General features: G+C 39.3%; 1 protein-coding gene and 1 long non-coding RNA gene across 3 annotated transcripts in view; one reads left to right on the top strand and one right to left on the bottom strand.

Annotated features, from left to right (window-relative positions):
- DKK2 (dickkopf WNT signaling pathway inhibitor 2) overlaps positions 1-23,060 on the top strand; it is a 41,200-nt gene extending 18,140 nt beyond the window's left edge. Inside the window, exons 2-5 of one of the 2 annotated variants that reach the window (XM_052681787.1) lie at positions 18,487-18,637; positions 19,835-19,984; positions 20,506-20,696; positions 20,813-23,060. In XM_052681787.1, the coding sequence (XP_052537747.1) occupies positions 18,487-18,637; positions 19,835-19,984; positions 20,506-20,696; positions 20,813-20,827 (507 nt within the window). In that variant the 3' untranslated portion in view covers positions 20,828-23,060. Of the gene's footprint in view, positions 1-18,486; positions 18,638-19,834; positions 19,985-20,505 lie in introns of both variants that reach the window. The other variant, XM_052681786.1, reaches the window with a different exon arrangement.
- LOC128080021 (uncharacterized) lies at positions 21,032-23,222 on the bottom strand. The gene is made up of 3 exons (XR_008206447.1): positions 23,087-23,222; positions 22,524-22,644; positions 21,032-21,106 (listed from the first exon to the last, which is right to left on the bottom strand). It is a non-coding gene; the product is annotated as an uncharacterized LOC128080021 (long non-coding RNA).
- Between the last annotated feature and the right edge of the window lie 210 nt (positions 23,223-23,432).

Raw genomic sequence — 23,432 nt, 5'->3', positions numbered from 1 at the left:
ATACAGTTTATGAGAGATGCATTTGGCAATGTATGGTTTTGAAAATGAAGATTTCTGTTCTTTGAAGAAAGATGGTAAAGACATTATCCATTGGAGGTAACAAAAGCTGAGCACCAAATGAGACTCATGAAAATCAGGCATTTAGTCCCTGCACAAAAAAAAAAGTCAGTATTCATTCTTATTAGTGGTAAAAGCACAGCAACTTTTTCTGTATGCCTGTAGAAGAGTAGTTAGATGTTTGGAGTGATTCTGAGTCAAGTTTCTTGAAAAATGGCATCAATCAACTTCTGCGTGTGTCATTTCTCAAAGTTTAAATTTAGTCATTTCACAAGATGAGTAAGAAGATGATTTCGTCTGCTAGAGATGAACCCTTCCCTAGGATTAAGCTGTGAAATTTTGATGGTTCAGTCATCACTGGTAATAATAATTCTGTGATTGTCTTCTAGTTGAGAACTTTAATGGTGCTGCAAAAAGCCCAAAGGGATTTCCATTACTGTATCTGGATGCAGGTTAGCTGGAGTCATCAGTGTGGGGAAAGGTTACTGTATTAAGAAAATTAAGAACTCTGCTGATTCTGAATAGATCTGATGAGACATTTTAATGTAATCCCTTACACCACTAACCTGATTTCAAGTAGAGAGACTAATTAAGACTGAGACTTCTTTTGCAAACCCATTGTTCCTTAAAAACAAAACAAAAAAGTTGCTACTCATCCTAAAAGCACATTTTAAGGTTAAAAAAATGTTGTTAGTGTGATGCGAAAAAGGGAATAAATGCATTTGCCATCCTCTTCCTAACACTTTCGTCTTTTGCCATCTCTCCTGGGTTTGTGGACTAAGATTGTCCGGCTTCTGTAAGGCAGCTTCCCTGATGTAGTGTCTTCAAAGCAACAGGCACCTTGTCATTTTCTTATGGAATGTCCTCTGAGAGAAAGGGGATTCTCCTTGCATTAAGCCTTTGAGGAAAATCAGGTTCAGTAAAGGAATTTGCTGAGCACTGTTGAAAGGGGATGTGATTTCTGTAGAATTGAAGCTTGTCGTGCTGCCTTCTGTTTTAGAGGAAAGTTAACTCAGGTGAGACCGAAGAGGGATAAATATACATATGCTCCAGCCCCAAATCTGCTGAAATTAGACCAAATTCGACTGACCTCAATGTGTAGAGACAGCTTTGACGTTGATTAAGGCATTCCAAAATAAATAACTGTACTAATCATAATGTAACGTTGCCGTTCTACATCTATGCAAGAAATACAATATGACTACTTGGTGTAACTTGACATCTGCCTGTGGAAATCAGTGGGTGACTGCCAATTTCCAAAAACAGAAAATCTGGCCCTGCAAATAATTTTATCTTCCTTTAATTTCTGTTGTTCCCAAACTACAGTGCCACAGACCAAACCTGCATAAACTATTTCCTCATGCAAGTGTGTATCTTGGCAGATGTGGTACAGAACAGTCAGGGATACCAGACAGCCTTCAGTAAGTGCTTTTTGAAAGCTCTGTGGGCCTGGAATGTGCCATGCCAAATGTATGTTGTCTTCTCAGCTTTGATGCCAAATTTTAAAGAATGGCTTTAAATGCTAGTTTGCTTGTTTAGCTCTTTCTCAGTGATGCTGTTGTGTTATTTCTGACTCAAAAGAATGCATTGGAAAATGTAGTGGTTGGTCAAATGGAATTATTTGAAAGAAATGTCCATTTGTCATGTGGTGTTGAGACCCACTGGGTAAACCTATTTGTGCAGTGTGACATCAGTTGGTTTTCAAACTAAATCAAGGAGATACGTATCGACACAGCTATTTTTGTGACATTGAGGGGGGATAAATATGTGTAAAGGAACAGCTTTTTAATATTCTTTCAGGAGAATCTAAATCCCATATTTTCCATCAACATGAATGCGGTTCCATTTGAATGCTAAACCAGAAAGGTTTATAGTGCATGTGGTACCTATTTGAATTTTTAAAATGTCTAATTTCTGCTGTGGAAATGGAGGCCAGGTTGAGTTATTTATTGTGGGATGCAGAAGGAAATTGTGACCCTTTGCAGGGACACGTTAGGATCCTTGTGCCATTCAGCCAGTTTTCTCCTGTCACACCTACTTAAATTTTCAAAAAGACGCTTTAATGTATTGAGTGTGCTCTGGATCTTACTAGTTCCTGAGTGCTTATGACAGCTCTCAGAGATTGCTGGTGGCTCCCAGTAGATTGTAATTCTAGAAACAGGAGCCTGATGCTAAGCATCACCACCTGTTCCCCATTATTTTCCTTCAGAAGAAAACAATGCAAGGATAAGATTACATACTAATGGAACCCATTTTCACTAAATAGGTACATTTGGTCACATGTAATGTGGTGGCCCATAAAAGAAAAAAGAAAATAGTAAGCTCCTTTCAAAAGAGAGATACAAATAAAATTTAAATGAAGAGTTTCCTAACTATGTTAACCAAACCCAATTCTTACATGGCAAGTATGCCAATATCTGGTATGTAAGTACATACAGATCCTTTGTTGGAATAGCTGTGTTTTCAATTTTGTTTCTTGACATATCCTAAAAGGCTTTGGACTTCATTCTTTGTAAATTCACTACAAAGCTAATTTTGAACCCTTCTGGCATTTACACTGGAGTCCCTATTCCTAGTCTGCTTAGGACAACACAGGTCTAGTCTGAAACTGTTGAAAGAAATTACAAGTACAAATGATGTTGCTATAAAGATACTTGCAAATTATGTGTTCTTTGTGGCATTTTGTTGCTACTCATCATACAGCAGTGTGATCCACCATGTTATCTCTCCACTATATGCTCATATAGATTCAGAGAAGCGAAGACATTTTAAAAAACAAATCATCAGTTAGCTGCATTCATGCTTTAGCATGTGCGCATAGATGGTACGCTTTTTCAAGCACAAAAGCTTGAAATCCTGAATGTGGTAGCATGATAGCCTGGCAGAACCTGTGATATCCTGATATGTGTTAAATAGGATTTTTTAGAAGAAAGTGTTGGTTATGGATGTCAACCACTCTCTGAAGAGCACCCAAATCTCATTCTTAGCACTTTCTATTGTAGTTTTCCCTTTTGCTAATGGGCTATTCTTGAGGCTTTTATAGAAAAGAAGATTCTTTATTTGTTTGTTAAAAGTTGTTTCTTGCTTGTGTTTTTTGGTGATTCTCTTCTCAGAGTTTACATCAACCTCTCAGTGGGTAATGTTTCAATTTAATGTTAAAAAGTGGTGGAGCTTTTGGAAGTAACATTTGTTGCCTGAAGTGTTGTTAGTTTCTGACTTTTGGAAACAAGATTCCCTTCCTCTCTTCAAATTCGGTAGTAAAGGAAGAGCTGAAAGCAGAAGGCAAAGCGAACCAGCACCTTTCTCAGCTGGGCTTGACTTACAGATCTGAAGGTATTTTCTGTCTTCCTACTAGGAGCCAGATATTCAGAGCCATAATTGAGGGAATGTGGGAGTTTTGGGCTAGAGTAAGTTTTGTGGCTGCACAGAGCAATCTAAATCTTAGCTGTAATTACGTATGAAGAAAGGCCTGGGATCAAAAAGTAGTGGGCTTTATTCTCTCAGATGTGTTTGTTCTACAAGTACTGAACTGAGATCTTAACTCTGAAATTGAAAAAGGTTTTGCTCAAAGCATGCAGAAAAGAGAGTAGATTTATGGAGTGCTGTACAGCTGCTATTTCTGAATGCAGTAATGGTTTTAAAAATATTTTTAGAGTTGCAAACGTGTTTAATGACTTAAATATTTATAAGCTTGGTTAGCCTATAAAAGTAGGTTCTTTAAGCTTTGCAAGAGTTTTGTACTGGAAGTACAAAATTGACTTTTTGAAGGCACTGTCAGATTTTGGCTGGGAAAGACCCTTTGTTGGCCAGCCACAAAACTGCCATTCTGCAGGTTTCTGCACCAGTGTGTTGGGTTTTTTTCCATAGAAGATAATAGTAGCACTGGATTGCACATCTAAGACAGCCCTCTCAGAGCGGGAGTCTGCACCCGAGCAACCAGTGCTGTACAAATAGCTTTGCAGTTATTCATGTAGCGTGCTAATGAAAACAATGATCTGGGAGAGTCATGAACAGAGTTCTGCCTAATGGAGCCTCATTAAAACAACAGTTTGCTGCTTTTCTTTTGAACTTTTCAAAAGCCTTTCTTGAGTTACACCCGATAAGAATGATAAGGGTACTACTGCACGTTCCTTGGCAAATCTGTAACATGCAGGCATTTTCCATTCAGCTGAGTGTGTGTGTGTATTTACATGAAAGACAGGCCTAAGACAGACTCTCATTTCAAAACCATATGTACTTTGACTTGGAGACTTTAAGATAATTAACTTGAATCTTTTGGTATATGGTAAACAACTGTGGCTTAGCCCTGAGTAAAAAGAAGCTGGCCCTGAGAAGAAACAAGGAAAGAAGGTTAGCAAAGGTTTGTGCAGGTAGCTCAAAGAGGCATCAGGGGATCTCTTTTCTTTAGTTTGCTCCTAGCACGCAGTCCCTTCTGGCCAGTAGTCTACAAACTGCTGGGTTTTCTTGGTATAATTGATTGTAGCACTGCTGCTAATGCTGACATTTATGAGTGTCTCCAATTGCACTTCATTTTGCAATTTTTTGTTACTAGATCTTGAAAAATTGGAAGAGAAATATTGAGTTCAATGACTTTGAAGGTGTGTGTAGACAGACTTTGTTCTGTTTCTAAGGAAAAGTGGTCTAACTGCATTAGTGTGATTTTCTTCCTTTATTTCTCCAAATCTCATGATCAAGCATGGTTAATCTTGTCAATATTAACTGGGAGAAAATATGAAAATATTTGGTGAGGAATGTTTTGGAGAAGAGCATTTATTTTCTCTAAAAATTTTCTAGAAAAATGTCATAAAAGCAATGTAGTAGTATTTGCATGTTCAGTTAACGTTTTACAGTCCACAGAAGCCTAACTGATGATCAGTACTTGTATTGTAGGATTTACTGAGGGACTTCTCCCTGTGTCTACGCTGATAACAGGGACTGCGATGCTCTTTTACAAATTCAATCTGTAGGCCTCAGCATGTTTGCATTGGTTTACTTGAAAAAGAGATCTTTTCCACTGAATAAACCTAGACAAACTTATTTAAATTATATCAAATCTTAGCAAGTACACTATGTACTATCTACAAGTTAGGTTAAGTTTTAAGTAATTGATAAATACCAATTCGTATGTCTTTATGCCTATTGTTTTTAGCTCAGCTAGAACTTGACACCCTCAAATAACAACTTCGGTACATCATCTGAATTACCAGGAAATGTAATGATAGGACAAGGAATATCTAGTTTAGATTAGATACAAAGAAGAAATTCTTCATCATGAGGCCACAGCCAGAAAGGCTCCGTCAAGAAGCCGTGGATGCACCATCCCTGGAGTCACTCAAGGCCAGGCTGGATGGCAGCAGGATCTGGTAGGGGGCACACAGCCCATGGCAGGAGTTCAGACTAGATGGTCTTTAAGGTCCCTTCCAACCCAAACGATTCTGTGATTCTATGAATTATAACAATGAAGATGTTTTTCCTTTAGGGACAAAGCATGTCTTTTCACAGTATGTATTTTGACTGCCAGCCCTTTAAGGCGGAACACTGTCTTGTCGCTCGGCAGCGTTCTGAAAATGTCATGTTTAAATGAGGTTTTGTTGATTAAAATGAGAAAGGTGCACCAAAGGGACCAAGAGCAGGTTTTCAGGAATAAAACCAGAGCTTGCAATGCATTATGACAGTATGCATGCAAATTTGTAACGGCATAACTTCAGCAAGGCTCCAGATAGCCCAGGTGCTGGAAAGTGATTTACAGGAGAGTTTAGAGCAGCAGCTTCCCACTGCGGGAAATGGGATTCTGCAGCAGGCTTCAGCTCCCCTGGGACGAAGGGAGTTATTCCTGCCTTTGTTAGCTTAAGCATCTGCACTCCAAAGGAGAATTAGCACCTGTAAAGCAGGATGCAGTAGAAGCTGATAAATTTGTTGCCACTGTTACTACGAATAGCAATGAAAATACCATTTCAGTTTTTCTAGGGAGAGAACTTTCTACTCTTTCTCATCTGGACAGGATTCAAAATGCTATGTTGCAGCAGCAACTGATTTAGAAGATGCTGTAACATTTTAACGGTGATGCTTTGTTATGTTAGAACTATGGCCTTGTTTTCCTTCTTGGGAAAATATCTAAAGCCAATAGGAATTGTTCCTGTTTCAGAACTGAGTGGTCTACACGAGAGGTTGCAATGTCTGAGTTTCGGTGGGTTTTTTTTTTGTTCTTGTTTTGTTTTTCACAGGACTTGTAAACGTTGAGATGAATTGAGAATCTTGCAAATATGGAGAGCTGCCTATGGGTTTTGCTCTTTCCTCAGAGGTGTGCAGTCCATCAGTGTAAGTGCAGGCTTAGGGCAAGTGGAGAGAAATCATTGAGCCTGAGGGCTCTTCAGAGCATAATTCCAGAACATGGTTCAAAGGGCACCTTGCCATGGAGATGTGTGGTCCCACCAGTACCATGTGCAATGCATTTTGTACAGCCCTGTCTCCTGGAGAGCTTGAAGAGCAGGAAAATGAAAGGGAATTGCTTTATATAGAAAAATACCTTTCTTGTAAATGAGAAAAGCCATCTAGCATTACTTCATTACTTTTTAGCAATGAAATACCTTTCGTTCACATCGGTCTGGTCTGCTTTTCTGCCTCCTTGCAATGTAACAATAATCCATTGCTTAAGAGGTAAATCATGCTCTGTGTATAGTAAGCTATTGCAAATATTCGTTTTCTTACAGGCAGAAACAAAAAAGAACATTGAGCACTTGAATAGCTTCGTTGCTGCTAGATGAATAACTCTGGACCTAGACATAAATATTTTCACCTATCAATTAAATCTTCTTATTCCCTCTTCCCTCTTCTTCATCTGGGATTGCACGCAAAATACGAGGAAAACAATAAATCATATCTCCTTTAAATCTATTAACAAACACTAACAAAGTAAATGGGGAAATCTTCCTTTGTCATAGTCACATGGTCAACAGTTGCTTTCAGAGTAGAACTTAAGGAAAGCTGTGCTCTAAGAAATGTATGGCAGCTGTTGAATAGGCTGAGTATGTTCAACTGTAAAATATGCTTCAGGTAATCAATTTATTTATATACAGTATACTTCATGAGTGAGACCTGAAAGTAGGAATGTATTTTTTCATATTTGACTGGGTGGTTGTCCTGATCTACATTGTACCCTATGTAAAGAGGATAATTGTCAAAGGCATGGAGTCGCTTATATTTGGTGCATCTGAAAGGAAGGGTACAAGTTCAGAAAAAGGAAAATAATCTTATTGTTAACTGCACAGTGGCTGAAAAACAGTTACCTGTGTAATGTGGACTTCTTATGTGGGCTTGGCATAGCAAAGTCATTTAACTTCCTCTATTCTCTTTCTATCTGTGTAAAAGAAAAAGGGGAAAAAATAGCAAACAAAACCAGCTCTCATCAAGTAGAGTAGCAGTTAAAAAACTGACCACACAATCACAGGGAGGCACAGCATCTACACTCTGCCTCTGGGCAGCGCTGTCATGCAAACAAAACCAACCAGAGGTATTCAGGAATGGACTGACTGTGTTTGCCTTCCGGGGCATCTAAATGTGAGAAATGCTTGCCAACAAAGTGTTCTCCTGGAGAACCCAGATCTTTCAGAATAAAAGCTGTCAAGAAGGTAGTGCAATTTAACCATGATTCCTGTTACTTTGGCTTTCCTAACAATTATCAGTTATATGTGGAACTTTTCATTACAATAGAGTTGCATGAACAAAAACAGTAGTATCAGGTTGCTGTGTCTGGCTTAGCTTCAGAAGTGGAAGTACAGTAATGGGATAAATGAAAGGCCACCCACTGTAAAGTGCGGGTGACCAGTATAAGGAAAAAACAAATCTTGCATGGATATTTATTCCAAAGGCTGTTACAGAGAGACTGTTCTCAGACTGATGTTGTGCCAAGCACAGGGGATTAAGCTTTTTAATGACTTTGTTGAGTAACTTCCAAGACATCTAGGAACAAGGAAGAGATTCCATAGCTCCACATAAAGAATATTATTTTCAGACCAGAAAAGTGTGCTTGAAAAGATGTATTTTCAGAAGGTACGGTAAAATGTAGCAGGGAGGAGGATAAATAGAATTCTTAGCTGCAGAATCAGCTTATTCTGAGGATGGGGACCAGATCTGATCTATATATAGTTAATCTGCGAGCAAGAAGAGGGTGTAGCCAGAGTACGATGTCTGGAATGAAAGATGGCCCCTCAGTGGCTATTGTAGACTGAAACTTTGAGCAGCCCCTACTCGCTCAGGGGCTGCAGACATCAGTGCAGTCTGAGCCACCCTGTTCTTGCCTCCTGGACCGCATGTGCTCAGCTCTGTCTTCTGAGAATTGGGGCCTGGGTTTGTTTGAATTAATAGTGAAGTCATTACACTATGTAAATATGTTAGTGTTCATCTGGTTTTACTCACAAGTTATTCTTGCCTTGCTGTGTTGTTCATGTTTTCTTGTTTGTGCAAAATTAGCTAGGAGCATTTTAAAAAAACAGGAAAAAAAATGGTAAATAGTGTTGAAACCTTGATTGCTAAGCTTTTTACCACAGGCTGAAGTTGGGTCGGCAGCTCTAAGTTAATCATATAATAAGAGCACGATGACTTTTTAATGACACTGTCTGTCAGGGTCCTTTCCTTTTCTTCTGTCTCTGTCCTCCTCTGACTGTGATAATTTGCCTTAATAGTCTCATATTACAATTTTTGCTTTTACTGTAGCTGAGAAGTCAGTCAAACAGGCAACAGTGCATGTCCAACCACAGACAGACGTTGCCTGAGCTGCAGGGTTCTGTGTCCAGGCCCTTCCTCAGGGCAGCTGCTCCATTGCAGGTGGTCCCACTGTGCATGGGCACTGCTGGCCCCCTGTACATGCACAATTGCTGCTGCAGCAGGCCAAGGTGAGGAGCTGTGGCTCTCATAGCGTGTGTTTTCCTGCAGTTGCACTGAGAAGAATGGGATCCGGTGCATAGTCTGTGTTGATATTAAAGCTGGGCTAGCTTGCTTTGATGCCTGATTTCCATTCTTCGTAGTTGCTTTAGAGTTGGAGATGCTTGGCTTGGTCCCTCTCATTTTACCCCTCCCCCTCCAAAAGAGTGGTCACAACTATCACACTGCAGAGGGTTTCATGTAGAGTAGGAAGAGACAGAGCAGAGGTGTTTTGAATCTCAGATGACAGTGGTTTTTGATGTGTAGAGAAAGAACTAGGATAGGAAGAAAGGCATATGAGCCAGGTGTTCCCACATAAACGACCATCAGGGAGAGGATTAATAATGCTGACATTCAGTATCAATGTCAGATTGCAGTCAGCAGTCTGCTGAAGTGGAGACTGCGGTTCATCCCTTTCAGACATTCAGCATCTGGCTGTCTCTCCAGCTGACATGAACTCATGTTTTCTTCAGAGCTGTCCTTATAAATAGGAGGACTAGAGAAACTGCATTTTGAAAACTGGTGTCTTAAATGCTGTGCGTTCTGCAATGTAAAGTGTATTCTGCAAGGAATACCTATGAATAATTTCCAGGATGAGGACTGCAGACATTGCACAAATGCTCCTAACTTGGAAGCATTCTGTCTCCAGACTTCAAAGCAGACAAATGGAATTTTTGCACTGATTTCAATGTGACAGGGTTTCCCTCTTTTTCTAGACTTTGTGAAAGTTTAAAAGCAAAGGAAGTTCATTTCCTCAGTAGCAGTTCTATAGAAGGTAAAATCTCATCTTTCTCGCTGAACATATGCTTGCACAGAGATGATTCCCAGCAAAAGCTCCACCTTGAAAGTGCATCATGACCTGGGGACATCCAGACCCAGGTGTTCAAAAACAGCAACTTGCTGCCAGTTCCAGCAATGTTATTCTACTCCCAACCTCAATATCTGAATATCTACCTGTTGTTTAATGCCTGGTGCTTTCTGTGCTGGAGGATCAGCTTGCTGTTTCCATCTGGTAATATGTCTGGATAAAATAACCCATACTTCTAGAATTAATAGATTCAGAGGGAAAGCTCTTTTTGGCAACCCACTGTTCATCCATAGCAGTAAACATGCTGATCAAAAAGCCTGAACAATCCTACTCTGAAACAGATGATAAATAGCCAATTAGAGACAAAACTAAAAAGCAAAATCATCAGAAAAGGGGTGGGGAAAAGGCAGAGATAAAAGGCCAAGAACAGTCTGCTGAAAAGGCTGGACATAGAACAAAGCGTGTGTTAACAAACCTTTATTCTTCAAGCAATTCTTGGTGATGCATTCAAAAATGACATAAAATCAAGATCTAGAGTTTTCCTGTCACACTGATTTATCACTACATTGTTGGCTTCAAAGATTACCTAACGTTGTTTTGATGCTCTCTGCTGTAACACTACTGCTGGTCGTTTGCTAGGCAGTATGAATCATGCAGTGACAATGCCCGTAAAATGGGGAGTCAAACTGACCCCAAACTTTTGAACCTTCTTTTAATCATGTCTTTTGTAAGGTACCAATCAAGATTCGTGCTTGCACATAGGATGCTCCTGGTCTCTCCAAATGTTGAGATGGAAGCGCTGCTAGGTAATCCCAAGGTCATGAAACATGAGAAGGAGGGAAAACTTGAGCACACGTATGCAGTGTGCGCAGTGCAGGGGAAATGCAATATGTTTTCTTTGAAATGGGATGATTCAGTAAAGTGACACCAATATGATTCTGAGGTCGATAATTTTCTTAAAGGTGTGATAGAACAGGAAGACCTGTAGCTGTGCTGCATTGGGAACTATGATACATAGATATACTATATGCTAACTATATGTTAGTTTTATGTTGTTCTGTATCATAAAAACATACATACGAATACATTTTGGGTATAGTGTGCTTGCCTTTAAGTTACTTGAAAATACAGCTCATTCCATGCTTGCAGAACAGGAGGTTGTTTTCCACAACGTTTTGATGAGATTGAGGAAAGCCTGAGCCAGGACCCACGTGAGTCTCCTGCAGCCTTGCCTGTTCAGAGAGACCTCGCTGAGGTTTGTTTTAGGGTTGTTAAGATCTGAGTTTTCTTTGGCTCTAGCACATCATGAGAGCTGGACTACTGCATGTTCTTCCCCTGGTGGTCTAGAAGTAGATTGAGTATTACTTTCGAACACGAATATTTATTGTCTTAATAATGCAGGCTTCTGGGGCCATTAGCCATACAGTTGGAAGGAATGATCTTTGGAAGCTGCAGCATACACATCCATGATGTAGCACTATGTCAATCTGTGAATCAGACCTCATAACAGCAGTGTTTTAAGTTGAAGAGTTAAAAATAAGTTATTGCTAAAAGAAAGTGCCGGTGCTTAATCTAGCAGCAGAAGATGGTGCTTTTTTCTCTTTAGCTCTGGCAGAGAAATGGGTCAGAGATGTTTATTGTTTTAACAAGAAAGAGGCTTGGTAAGAAAAACTGAATTGTTAAGCTTATCATGGCAGCTCAACGGAGTAAATTTGTTTCATTGCAACTACAGAGAGTTTTACTTTCAGGAACAATCTGTGCCCTAGCAGTCACAGGGAGTTGAGAGTTTCTGGTGAGATCAGTCTGAGTCAGGATCCATGTCTGGAGCTGTCTGAGAGCACAGCGTGATTTCCTCCATGGGATAAATTAACTGCGGCATTCTGCTTGTGCACAGTGAGATCCCTCACTATCATCTATGCTTGTGTAGAGCTAAGAATAGAAAATAGCAACATCAGCAGTGCTGTGGGAAAACTGTACTACTCCAGATGGCTGCTGATAAGCTCTTTTGTCATGTGGGATTAAAAACAAAATAGTACTAAATGACAATCATTTCCCATCCGCATCTTAATTTAAATGCTCACTTCACAGCTAGGAGAAAGAGGAGCGAAATTTGTCAGTTAGACATGGATTTTCTGAATATGTTTGAGAAAGCAGTTCAGTTGTCTTGCAGGAGAAAAAAAAGGCTATAGGAGAAGAGAGTTTTCTTTGTTAGTTATTTTTTTCTTCCATTTTTCTTTATCCAATTTATGTGGTTTTGAGTGAAGTGTTCTTATTTCCATTGTTGCAAAGGTTTGTGTCCTGTGAGATCCCATTAGGTCCTCTCACTGATTTTCACAGGTAGAATCTTCACTCCTCCTCTAAATTGGCTTTTGGGAACAATCTTACGTGTGACATATTTATCTAGCTCTACAGGCCACATGTGTGTGCATCTGTTCCATCAACGTAAATCTGGTAAAAGACAAAATGATGTTGAGATCCCCACTCAGGATCAGGTCTAACCAGTGAGTCATTCAACAAATTGCATTCTTTGTAAATGTTCTTGACTGTGGGCTATTTCGTTAAAGCTTTGGATTAACTAATTCTTCAAAGAGAGAGAAAAGCAAAAGCAGACCCGGCACCCCTGCAGCTATTTCATGTGTTGACTCTTGAGGGACAAAGTCCTTGATCAGAAGGAGAGTTCTTCTCCTTGTCCTGCTTTGGGCAGGGCAGAGGTGATCACTAGGATTGAGCCAGTTGGTTGCTACATCATGCCTGATGGCTGTGGGATATTAAGCAATGAGCTTAGTCCTGAGACTATGACCAACAAGCTCTATTGTTCATCTCGTAGCTGGAGGGAGGAAACGTTGTTCTCTCCTCTATAGCTCAGGCCAGTTGTGATCAACCAGCTAGCATGCTGGCTGTAGAGAGGTTGGCTTCCACTCACTTTACAGTCATTATTTTAAATTTTATAAAAATAATGCAAATAGGGAAAACAACCTTGTCTTCATTAGGAAAAGTGATTAATAGACCAAGTTGCAGTACCAGTTGCTGGTAAACTGTCTCATGGTGTGTGAATCTAGGTGAGCTAAAAACAGATTATTTATTTATTTTTAACAGCACAAAAAGGCATTTATGGATGTGACTGCCTAACCTACTGGTATAGATATTTGCACGGGGTATTAGTAACTAGGGGGTCACAAGGGATGTACAAGCCTGTGAGTAGTTGCCTAAATTTGATTTCTAATATGCTGATACCTAGGAATCAAGGCTATTCCAAGGATAATCTGTGTGTCCCTTTCCTGGTGCCCTCTGTCTCTACTTTGCAATAGCTGCTACCCTTTTGACAACTGTGTATGCAATGAAGGGTTGACCTGGTAGATTCGTAGTGCTCTTACTTTCCAGCTGTACAGGCTTTTCTTCTGTTCTTTAGCACAGCTCTTAGTAACCAGCACATGACAACTGTTAGACAGAGAAGCTGACCAGGTGTTCAGTACAGTAAGCACAGCTGTCTTACCATTCGTATGGTTCATAGAATCATTTAGGTTGGAAACGACCTTCAAGATCAAGTCCAACCTCACACTACCAAGGCTATGCACCATAACCGCATGTCTCTAGAATACCTCCAGGGGTGGTGACTCCACCACTTCCCTTGTAGCCCCTTCCTTTTGTGAGACTTCTCGAGTGCTGCTCATCATCCATAGAAAAAGTGTACTGAGTAACCTCCTTGCTGCTGCTTCTGCTGGAAGCGGTAGTAGCCATGATCATCTGTCAGGACTGACTCTGCATGTGGACTTTATGATATTTAAAACACAAGCAAAAAGTGAGGTGCTTCTGGGCAAGTCTGTAGCGATATCTGTTCTACTGTATCACTTTTTTAGGCACAGCTATTCTCAGCGTTGGAGGTAGATCTGAAGCCAGCGGTGTTTAGGACTACTTGTGCTAGATAAGTGATGACACAGCTTAGGTGAAAATGCCAGTTGCTCTTCCTGTTTTCTTCTGACATATCTTGATAGTACAGTGTGGAGTAGCTTTAGCGTGAAAACAAATGAGATCTCATAATACGAGCAGATGAGAGCCTGGTGACTGAGGCGCTGGCTGGGAATACTGTTTTCAGATATATACTGGAGGCCAAGCTGAAATTCAAACCCTTATCTCCCACAGCTCAGTAAAGTGCTTGCCATCAGACTATTCACTCACCCTTCAGCACGTTACAGCATCTGTCTTCCTCCCTCGTGCTTCTGCATTATGTTTTGTAGTGCCAGACAGAGAGACTGGGGCTGATTGACTCCACAGCACAATGGTTCCAGCACTCGTGCTATTTGAGCTTGTGGTGAAACTCTGTGGTTCAGGGTGACCACATTGCAAGAGAGTAAATGACTCCAGGAAAACTATCAAGAAAGCCTCATTGCCAGTTAGCTGAGAAAAGGTGCTATATTAGATCTCTGGCAAAAGGAGAAGGCAAAGGTAAAAATAAACCTCACTTCTGTACACTCTGCAAAAGAAAGGAATGGCATTAGGTGGATATGAAAGCTAGACAGTCACTCCTTTCCTCAACCTCACTGTGAATTTAATGCAAAAAAAAATAAGTGCCTTAGTCGTAGTCCTGGAAGGATTGGAAAAAACGAAACAAAACAGTTTTTTCCTTCTATTATCTGCATCATTTTCTATTGTTCCATAGTGTGCTTTTGCGCTTTAGAGTGTAAATTCAGGAAGGACAGAAAAGGAAATTCATATTCCCTCTTTGTTAAAGAGAAAAGATTTATGTTTGTGTGCTGCTTAAACCTAGCTGGCAAAGGTTAGCTTTGGTCAATAGATGTAGAGTGGACATCTTGGCTCAGAAAGAGCAGCACCATTTCAGTATCTGTCTTCTATAGAAGAATACAAAACTAATTGGAATGACTGAGGAGAAAGTGTCTTACTTCTTCAATGCTCTTCATCAGAGTAAACAATCTGAAAATGTGAATATCGCTGGCAAACATAGGTTATACCATGCTACAACAACATGACTGCCTGTAATCTGGGCTAAAAAAACAAATAAGATTGCTTAAATGCAGCTTCAGGGAGTGCTGCATATTTTATCTCAGTTTCATCTGGTTTCCCATAATATCAAAGCCATGTTTAGTGAATAGAGATTTACGACCCGAAAATGATATGTATAGCTGAAGAATGTGAAAGGATGAAGTGCCTTGTAGAATTAGTTATCATTGCTGGGGAAGTAGAGCTGGTTTACAGCTTGCTTTTTCCCTCTCCATCTGGGACTGATTTGGGTCTTTGCATTGCGTATAGGAAATGTTCTCTGCTATTCTCTCAATGTAAAGACTGTGTTTTAGGCTCTGAGGTAGGAAACTCTGAAAACCTTGAGTTGTCCATGAACAACTGTTAGTATATGCTTTTCTACAAATATACTTTCTTATGCCTGTATTTGAAAATTTTTTTGTACTTATTTATACAAAGATGCTCAACTACTTCTGACAACGAGACAAATATGAACGTTTTCCCTGCTGTTAGCCAAGACTAGGTACTATATTTTGTTTTTTGTATTTCAGTGAATACTGTGGAGATAGATTAATTGTATTGCAGAAGGCATGAGTTATTTCTAATGAATGTCTACTGATTAGGAGACAAGGCTGTGTAGGCATTTTTATTTAAAGCTCCCCGTGACTGATAACTAGGATATCAAATAGATGGTGGTTTTGGAAGAAAGATCAAGGCAATTGATGGCATCAGGCAATTTGCAAGAAGGTTTTTCATGGAGCTGGCTGGCAGCTGGTTGTTTAGAGTTTTGAATAGACTTGACAGTTTTGCCCAAGCTACGTGTAACACAAGACAATTTGTGGGTATGCTGCAGTCATTTCCCTTGGGTAGGTAAATGTTTTGGATTACTTTTTAATTTCAGAAATGTCATCTTTGCTTAGGCCAGGGCTCGAGAGTTACACTTGAGGAGTTGTGTCTCTTATCTCAGCAATTTTTAAAGCGTCTTATGTAACTTCTACCATTCCTAAAGATTGAGTTGAGATCTAGCAATTAGGTGTATCATTTAAATGTCACTCAGCCTAACAGCCAAAAGTAAAACAGACAGTAGATATGGTGTGCAAGATATTCATTAGCACCATTTAGGATCAGCTTTTTTTAAAAAAGCTATTTGAGGAACCAAAGAAAACTGCAAGTAGGTTTCTTGCTGACAAGTTGCAGGTGTATGCCACATGCCCATATTGGAAAAAAGATGCGGTTATGAAGGTCTTGATGACAGACAAGGATATAAAATGCCTTCATCTCCAGGTTACAGCTTGTTCATCTGTTTTTTATTTGCATTTTCCCCTGCTAGCAGTGTTAATATTTTCCAAACTCAGTAAAGCCATGCACACAGATCCATACAAAATTTTTCTGAATTTTCTGTTGTTTAGTTTAGTAGGGTTCTGATTCAACTATATTGTAATTATTCATTAGGATTAATTATTTCTTGCTGGGAAAAATGAGGAAAAGGACCAATAAGGTTGAAGGGAGAGCACTTTATCTAGGTCTGGTTTCCTAGAACAAGGGAAATCCAGTTATACCTTGAGTACCACAAAGGTGAGCATTTGCATTTGTCTCTTACCACTGCTCCTAGCTAAAAGATTTGACCTTCTTTGATGAATGAGGATGAACTTGAGAGGAAATACTTACTGTTAAGGGAGAAAGCCTTTTACATACGTCAAGTTCTTCAAACAGCTGTGCTCTCTATTCATTCTCCAAAGATGCAGATATTCATAGGGCAGAAGTAATGGAACAGCAGCACTCTGGAAATAACCAGCCAGCTCTTTAGATACTGTAAAATAAATTTTGAAAAAGAAGACAATTAATGAAATCATATGGAAAACGGCATGGTTCTTCCCAGCTAAAGGCACTAGTGTTTTTGTCTGACCTCTTGTTTCTTCTGCAGTTTTCAAGAGAATAGCAGAAAGACAGAGAAACAGGCTGTCCTCCATCTAAAAGAACAATTTTTCATAGCAAATTCTCAACATCGTCCAAGTTTTTCTTTTCTGAGAGCAGTATAATCAAGACTTGATTAAAAAATATTTTAAAAGTAATCATTCTACATTGAAAATTGAGATTTTTGTTTGTGTTGAATACATAATTGCAGTAGTCATTTTGAAAACAGCAAAAGTAACACTTTGATTCCTTTAAAATGCTGGAGAAAATCAGCTGAGGAGGTGTAAACATTTTCCAGAAAATGCCTCATTCTCATCTTTTTATCTAAACAAATTTCCTCAAGGATAATTTTGAGAAATGGAAAAAGATCTATGATTGGGCATTTTAATTAAAGATTTTTAATTAATTAATTAAATTAATTTTAATTAATTTTTAATTTTTAATTAACAAGATCTATAAAATGGGCATTTTAGTTAATTTTAAATAAATAAAATTTAATTTAATTTTAATTAATTAAAATTAATTACAATGCCCATTAAATTAATTTTAAATAAATAAATAAATAAAATTTTATTTTAATTAATTAATTAATTAAAATTAGATGCAGACAGTGAGTGCAGTTGAAGCTGCTTGGGATTCAGCAAAAGGGATCCTGGAAAATGGTGGTGTCGTTATGTCTCTTTCAAGCATCACGTTTTCTTCTTTTGTAGGAATACTTACTGACTTTTCTCTTCTTAATGGGAGAATACAGTGCCTTCATATCTTCTTTTTAGGAATCAGTCAATTTTTCTACAGGATAATGTTGGTTTGTCTGTGTCTGTGCTTTCAGGCAATTATATGTCTAAGAGATTTTGTGTTGTATAACATAGTCTGTGATATATATTAGGGATGTTGTTCAGCAGTTGGTAAGCTTAAGGAGAATAGTAAGAACTTAAATGAAGTAAAGGCTATCAAAGCTAAATGCTGATTAGAGATGGTTGTTCACTTCCAAAGAGTCTGAATGGTACAGGTTGGAGTGGAATGGTCCAATCGTGAAGAAGCTTGCACCGGTCTGGTGAAGATGTGGACTGCCTCAAAATTCATAGGCTGGCACAACTTGGTAATGGCTTTAAGTTGTGCCAAGGGAGGTCCAGGTTAAATATCAAGAAAAATTTCATCTCAAAAGAGTGGCGAGATATTGGCACAGGCTGCCCAGAGAAGTGGAGTCACTGTCCCTGGAAGGTATACAAGGAGATGTGACACTGAGAGACATGGTTTAGTGGCATGGTGGTGATGGGCTGGTGGTTGGTCTTTACCAACCTTTATAATTCTATCTTCACTGTGAGAATGTGAATTTCTTATCCCATCTGGCACTTGTCAAAGAAAAATGCCTCCTTGGAGTTCTGATCTAAATGTAAAAGTTACCTGTTGCAGAGTGTTCTTTCAGTGACTGAGAGGAGTCACTCTCTGGCTGTTTCCCTTCATTGTGGAATTTTATACTCTTGTCTATGAATGAGAGACCCACGTATCCTGAAACACACAAAAATATAAGTTCTGTTGTGACAGCATATATTTAAGACAAGAAAAGATGAAACCACCAAAGGAATGGGTTGTAGTTTTGTCATTCTTGAGGCAGTGATCCAGCTCCACCAGCAGCTTGAGCCCAAGGACAAGGCTGCTGTAAAGACAACTGCATCTCTTAGCTTAGTGAATGGTAACTCACCTGTATGTTTCTATGTTTCTTCAACTTTTTTTTTTAATGTACTGTGTTCATGTCTTATACTGCACACAGTGTATATGCTGTGTCACTGCAAACTCTTCATTTTATCCTCCAGATCTATCCTTGCACCAATGACAAGGAATGTGAAGTTGGGCGGTACTGTCACAGTCCTCATCAAGCATCATCTGCGTGCATGTTGTGCCGGAGGAAGAAGAAAAGGTGCCACAGAGATGGCATGTGCTGCCCGGGGAATCGCTGCAACAACGGTACGTCACTCGTTTCTTGTTTTCCCTCAAAAAAAAAACCAACAGCATTTTGACAGTTCTACTGAAAATAGATTTTCCGAGTGTTCTCAGCAGAGGTATTTTTCCTTGTGACTGCATTTCCTTTTCTAAACCAAGATAAAATCCCTTCAGATATTGAAAATAACATACGCTATAAGCTCCACTTGTCCTCCCCATTTTTCTTTGGCTTAGAAAAGTTGTTGAATGATCTTTTTCTTCTGTTTATAAAAAACACTAGGATCTTATTTTCAAAATTGCATAAGTAACCAGTCTAATCAGTCTGTATAAAAGTTATCTATCCATTGTGTTGTTGGACAAGGGAAATTTGGTGCCGAACTATCCAAGTAGAAATATCAGCTACGTGAGAGTAAAATTAGAGTGACCGGATTCGTGGCTGTCATATTAATGTAGAACTGGATGGTGCTAGGCTTGGAAGGAGAGGGAAGGAGAGGAGAGGAGGGAAAGGAGAATCGGCTCCAACAGACAGTGCGTTGTGAGCCAGAATCCAAGAGCTGTGCCATGCTAGAGGCTGTTCAGTCTCCCCAGCTTCTTTTGCCTTCCTCCTCTCCCTGAAACAGACCCATACCTGAAGTCGTCGTTATCATTTCCTCTACTCCATTAGCAATTAATTGTTTTTTAATGTACCTATCTTTAAAACTTTTCTCCACTTTCTTTAATAGTATTTTTATGATTAAGGCCTCCTTATTACTAGACTTTTTCCTCTTTTGTTGTAGAGAAACCCCCCAAATGACGAAGCCACAGACAAAGAAATCAGAGCATTTTTCCAGCACTACTTTCCTTGTTGCTCAATTCTCTGTAAATCTGCAAAGAGCCCATATCCTTAAGGAAGCAAAATAGACACAGTGAATCCCTGAGTTACTCCCTCTTGGGGTTTCTGTTGTAACTGTACTATTTACATTCCCATACTCTTTTCCTGAGACCTGAGGAGATGTCTCCAAGACAGTCTCCAGGAGGTCAGACTGCAAGACTCTGTGATAGGGAGTGAAGTGCAGCTGTAGTGAAGACAGGCTAGGGATCAGTGACAGAGCGAAAAGTCACCGAAGCTGAGCCCAACATCCCCCTCACTTTAATGGTCTCAATACTGATCCTGGCCCAAGTATGTTCCTCAGCTTCTTCTCCTCTTGCTGAAATCTACAACTGACTGACTTTTCCTCGCAGGCATTTGTGTACCAGTAACTGAAAACATCCTCACACCTCACATCCCTGCACTAGAGGGGCCACGCAACAAGAAGAACAGTCATTATGCTAGCAAGGATTTGGGATGGCAAAACTTAGGGAGGGCGCAGTCCAAGCTGTCACACATTAAAGGTAAGATCACATTTGCACTTCACCATTCTGCTATCAATAACATTACGCTATTTAAATACAGCAGCACACACCAGCAATACATAGTAATTTCAGAGGTTGTGAATCTCCATTAAGAGAATTCAGAGCACAATTCTAAAAGCAAGGTAATACTGACCACCACTTTCCTCTGATTGAAATAGCATCTGCTTTCTTCCCTGTGTTAGAGGGGAATGAAAATTCACTTTTCAGTTGTACAAGATTGTGCACATCCTCCTCTTGTAAGAGTAATGTCATTATGCATTTGTCATTTTGTCTACAAACCTGTAGCTGAATTTCTCTTTACTAAGTCTTGTGGCAGTTCTTAACAGTTACTTTTCTGAACCTCCCAACCTTCCTAATTCATCTCTTTTCTTGTGTTTATGTCCTTCAAAAAAGCCACAGATGGAAATGTCATCTCTCCTTTTTCTGAGCTTCATTTGCAGCTCAGAATTTGTCCTTTTCCATTTTCCCCTGAGGTAAAACAGTTTGATTGTTCTTTTCAGGACATGAAGGCGATCCCTGCCTGCGGTCATCAGACTGTATTGAGGGACACTGCTGTGCTCGCCATTTCTGGACCAAAATTTGCAAGCCTGTATTGCATCAGGGGGAGGTGTGCACCAAGCAGCGCAAGAAAGGCTCCCACGGACTAGAGATTTTCCAGCGATGTGACTGTGCCAAAGGGCTGTCTTGCAAAGTATGGAAAGATGCAACCTCTTCTTCTAAATCAAGACTTCACGTGTGTCAGAAAATCTGAAGGGTAGATAGTACTAAGTATTAAGTGACTGGTTTTCTGTATTTAATGTGTTACAGTATGCTGGGAAATGAGGACTGCATGTGAGAGAGGAATGGCTAAATTAACAAGGTAGGAGTAGAAAAAAGTCACATCAAAAGCATTTCTTTTTAAGCTGGTGGAAAACACCGGAGCAGCCAGAGATTTCCCACTGTGCAGTAAATAACTGTAAATAACTCGTACAGTCTGTGGGAAATGCTAGTATGCAAATAAGTACAGTGGAAATTTAATGCCATTTACCTTGCTGTGTTGTCCCATGATGTTCCAGGGGCCAGTATAAGGGCTGCAGTGATTTTCCACCGTGGCAATGCCTGCTAAATAAATTGTATACATTGTACTCCTATAGGAAGCTGTGCATTCCAGGAAGACTTGTCTGTCAACACATTATCAGTGACTAAAATATTATACATTGCAGGTGCAAGGGATGGAAATACAGTTACTGTGAATCTCCATACACTTGTCATGCAGGGCTGACGCTTCAGCAAAGAAAGCATGCTTGCAGGACTGCTACGAGAGTCCTGAATTTTGTAGGCCCTCACAAAAAGGTGAGAACTTGCCACCTCATCATTTCAAGACAGCAAGCAGTTTCTCTAATCAGAGTCATTTAAACAGGGTTTTCTTTCTATATTTAGGTGAACTGAAATGCTTTATGTAGTTCAATGTCATAGTAGGGCACTTAATCGCTTGTATTTGTCTCGGTTTACTGCTAGTGTACATTGGATTGAACAGATGGAACAAATACATGCATGCTGAATCCAGAATTATATACAGGCAGTTGCTCATTAGACCTAAATATACTTTCTTTTCCTAAACATACCTGCATTATAGACATTTCCAAAGAGATAGTGGAGTGTTGAATATCTAACGAATATCTTAGTGTTAGAAATTCAACACTAAGAGATACAAAATTGTGCCAGAAGATGTAGGTGCTTGTTGGGGAATTTAGATTTTACTGCTATAAACTCAAAGTTTTACTTTTCAATAGTAGCAATGGGCTACAGTTTGCTATTAATGCTAAATCTGATTGCATTCTGCAAATGGATTTCTTTTTTAGCGGTAGCAAAGAAGTTGGCACTTCCTCTCCTGCAGAAAACAATGCAAGAAAATATGGTAGAGCCACAAAAGACTTATTATGCATCATGTGATGATGCAGCATACCAGTTTCTGGCATGTATCTAACATGAACTCCATCTCTTCTAAAGGGATCTTCTCTGGATTTTTCTGTCAGGAATTCTGGAAGTACCTGGACTATGGAAACAACTCTGTGTTGTTTGTGTAGCAGTTAGAAGTTGAAGGATGGAGACTATCCTTTTTTTCCTCACAGTTCTTTTTAAACTTTTGTCCATTTTACTTGTTCACAAGTAATTCTTGTGTATAGATGTTGATAAAGAGTCTGATATTTCTTTTAAGAAGTCTGGTTCTATAACTGACCTACTGCTAATCTGTAATTACCCATTTGTAATTTACTTAGTTTCACATTTTGTAACACACAAGACTTTTCTGTTTCATCAGTTCTCAACATATATACACCAATACGTAGTTTTGAGACCATGTCATCCTGTACCTAAAACACTTTTTCCACTGATACATCTCTACCAGTGGTTGTTTTAAAGTTACACCTTATGCACCCACTGAGGCTTAGATTTCCTAATAAGAATACATTGCCTTTAGACTTAAGAGTCTAAAAAAGAGAAAGGAAAGAAAATTATGAGTAATTCACAAGTCTCTTACCTTACTGGAGTTATTTTTTAATTGCCATAAGGGGTTCTGGGGTTTTTTAACAGTCTCAGTTAGACTTCAGTCTCACAGTCCTATCAGCTCCACTTTGGTTATTTCAAAGGAGTTCTTGTACCTAAAATAGGAATAAGGTTCAGAAATAGCATAATTTCAAGATATTGAAAAAGCGCAGGAACCAAATCTGTGTTATTTACACTGACAGCACATGCTCAGCAGAGGAGCTCTGTTGCCTTCATTGCAACTGTGTGTACAAGAAAGTGTAATCCAAATGGAGCTGTGGGGTCGCAGAAATGGGCTCAGCAATTTTGAGCTTTTATCATTAGCTTGACCCTCTCCCTTTTCCTCTTACAAAACACAGTTATGTGTGATAATTTATTTACAGGAAATGTTTAATGAGATGTATTTTCTTATAGAGATATTTCTTACAAAAAGCTTTGTAGCAAAGTATATTTGCAGCCTGTTGACTTTTAATGTAGAAAAATGTATAATAAGATTAAATATATTAAATGTCCTTTCCCATTTCTCCACAAATCTTTTACCCATATTCTTTTATTTACCTGCTGCTTCAGAAGATGAGTTCTTTCTTTCTGGAAGGATGTGTGTACTTTGGCTGTAGAGGTAAGAGCATCCGCTCACCCTTGTCTCATGGCACCACGTGGGCTGAATTGCGGTCAAACACATAAAGGCCTGGTTACAATGATCACACTTCATTTCCACCTAAACATTTGAATATAAGATTTGAAACTAATGCATCTGGATGCACTCCTTCAACTGGGCTTAAAAAGGACAGAGCTCAGACACATTCCCCAGAGCAATACAAATCTGAGACTCACAGTGGGTACACCCGACATTAAAATTACAACGGCATTTTGCTGTACGTTACAGCATACAAATACATTGCGG

Source organism: Tympanuchus pallidicinctus, unplaced genomic scaffold (genome assembly GCF_026119805.1).
Source record: "Tympanuchus pallidicinctus isolate F22 unplaced genomic scaffold, pur_lepc_1.0 scaffold2, whole genome shotgun sequence".
Lineage (NCBI taxonomy): Eukaryota > Metazoa > Chordata > Aves > Galliformes > Phasianidae > Tympanuchus > Tympanuchus pallidicinctus.
This window is presented reverse-complemented; position numbering and strand designations above follow the sequence as displayed.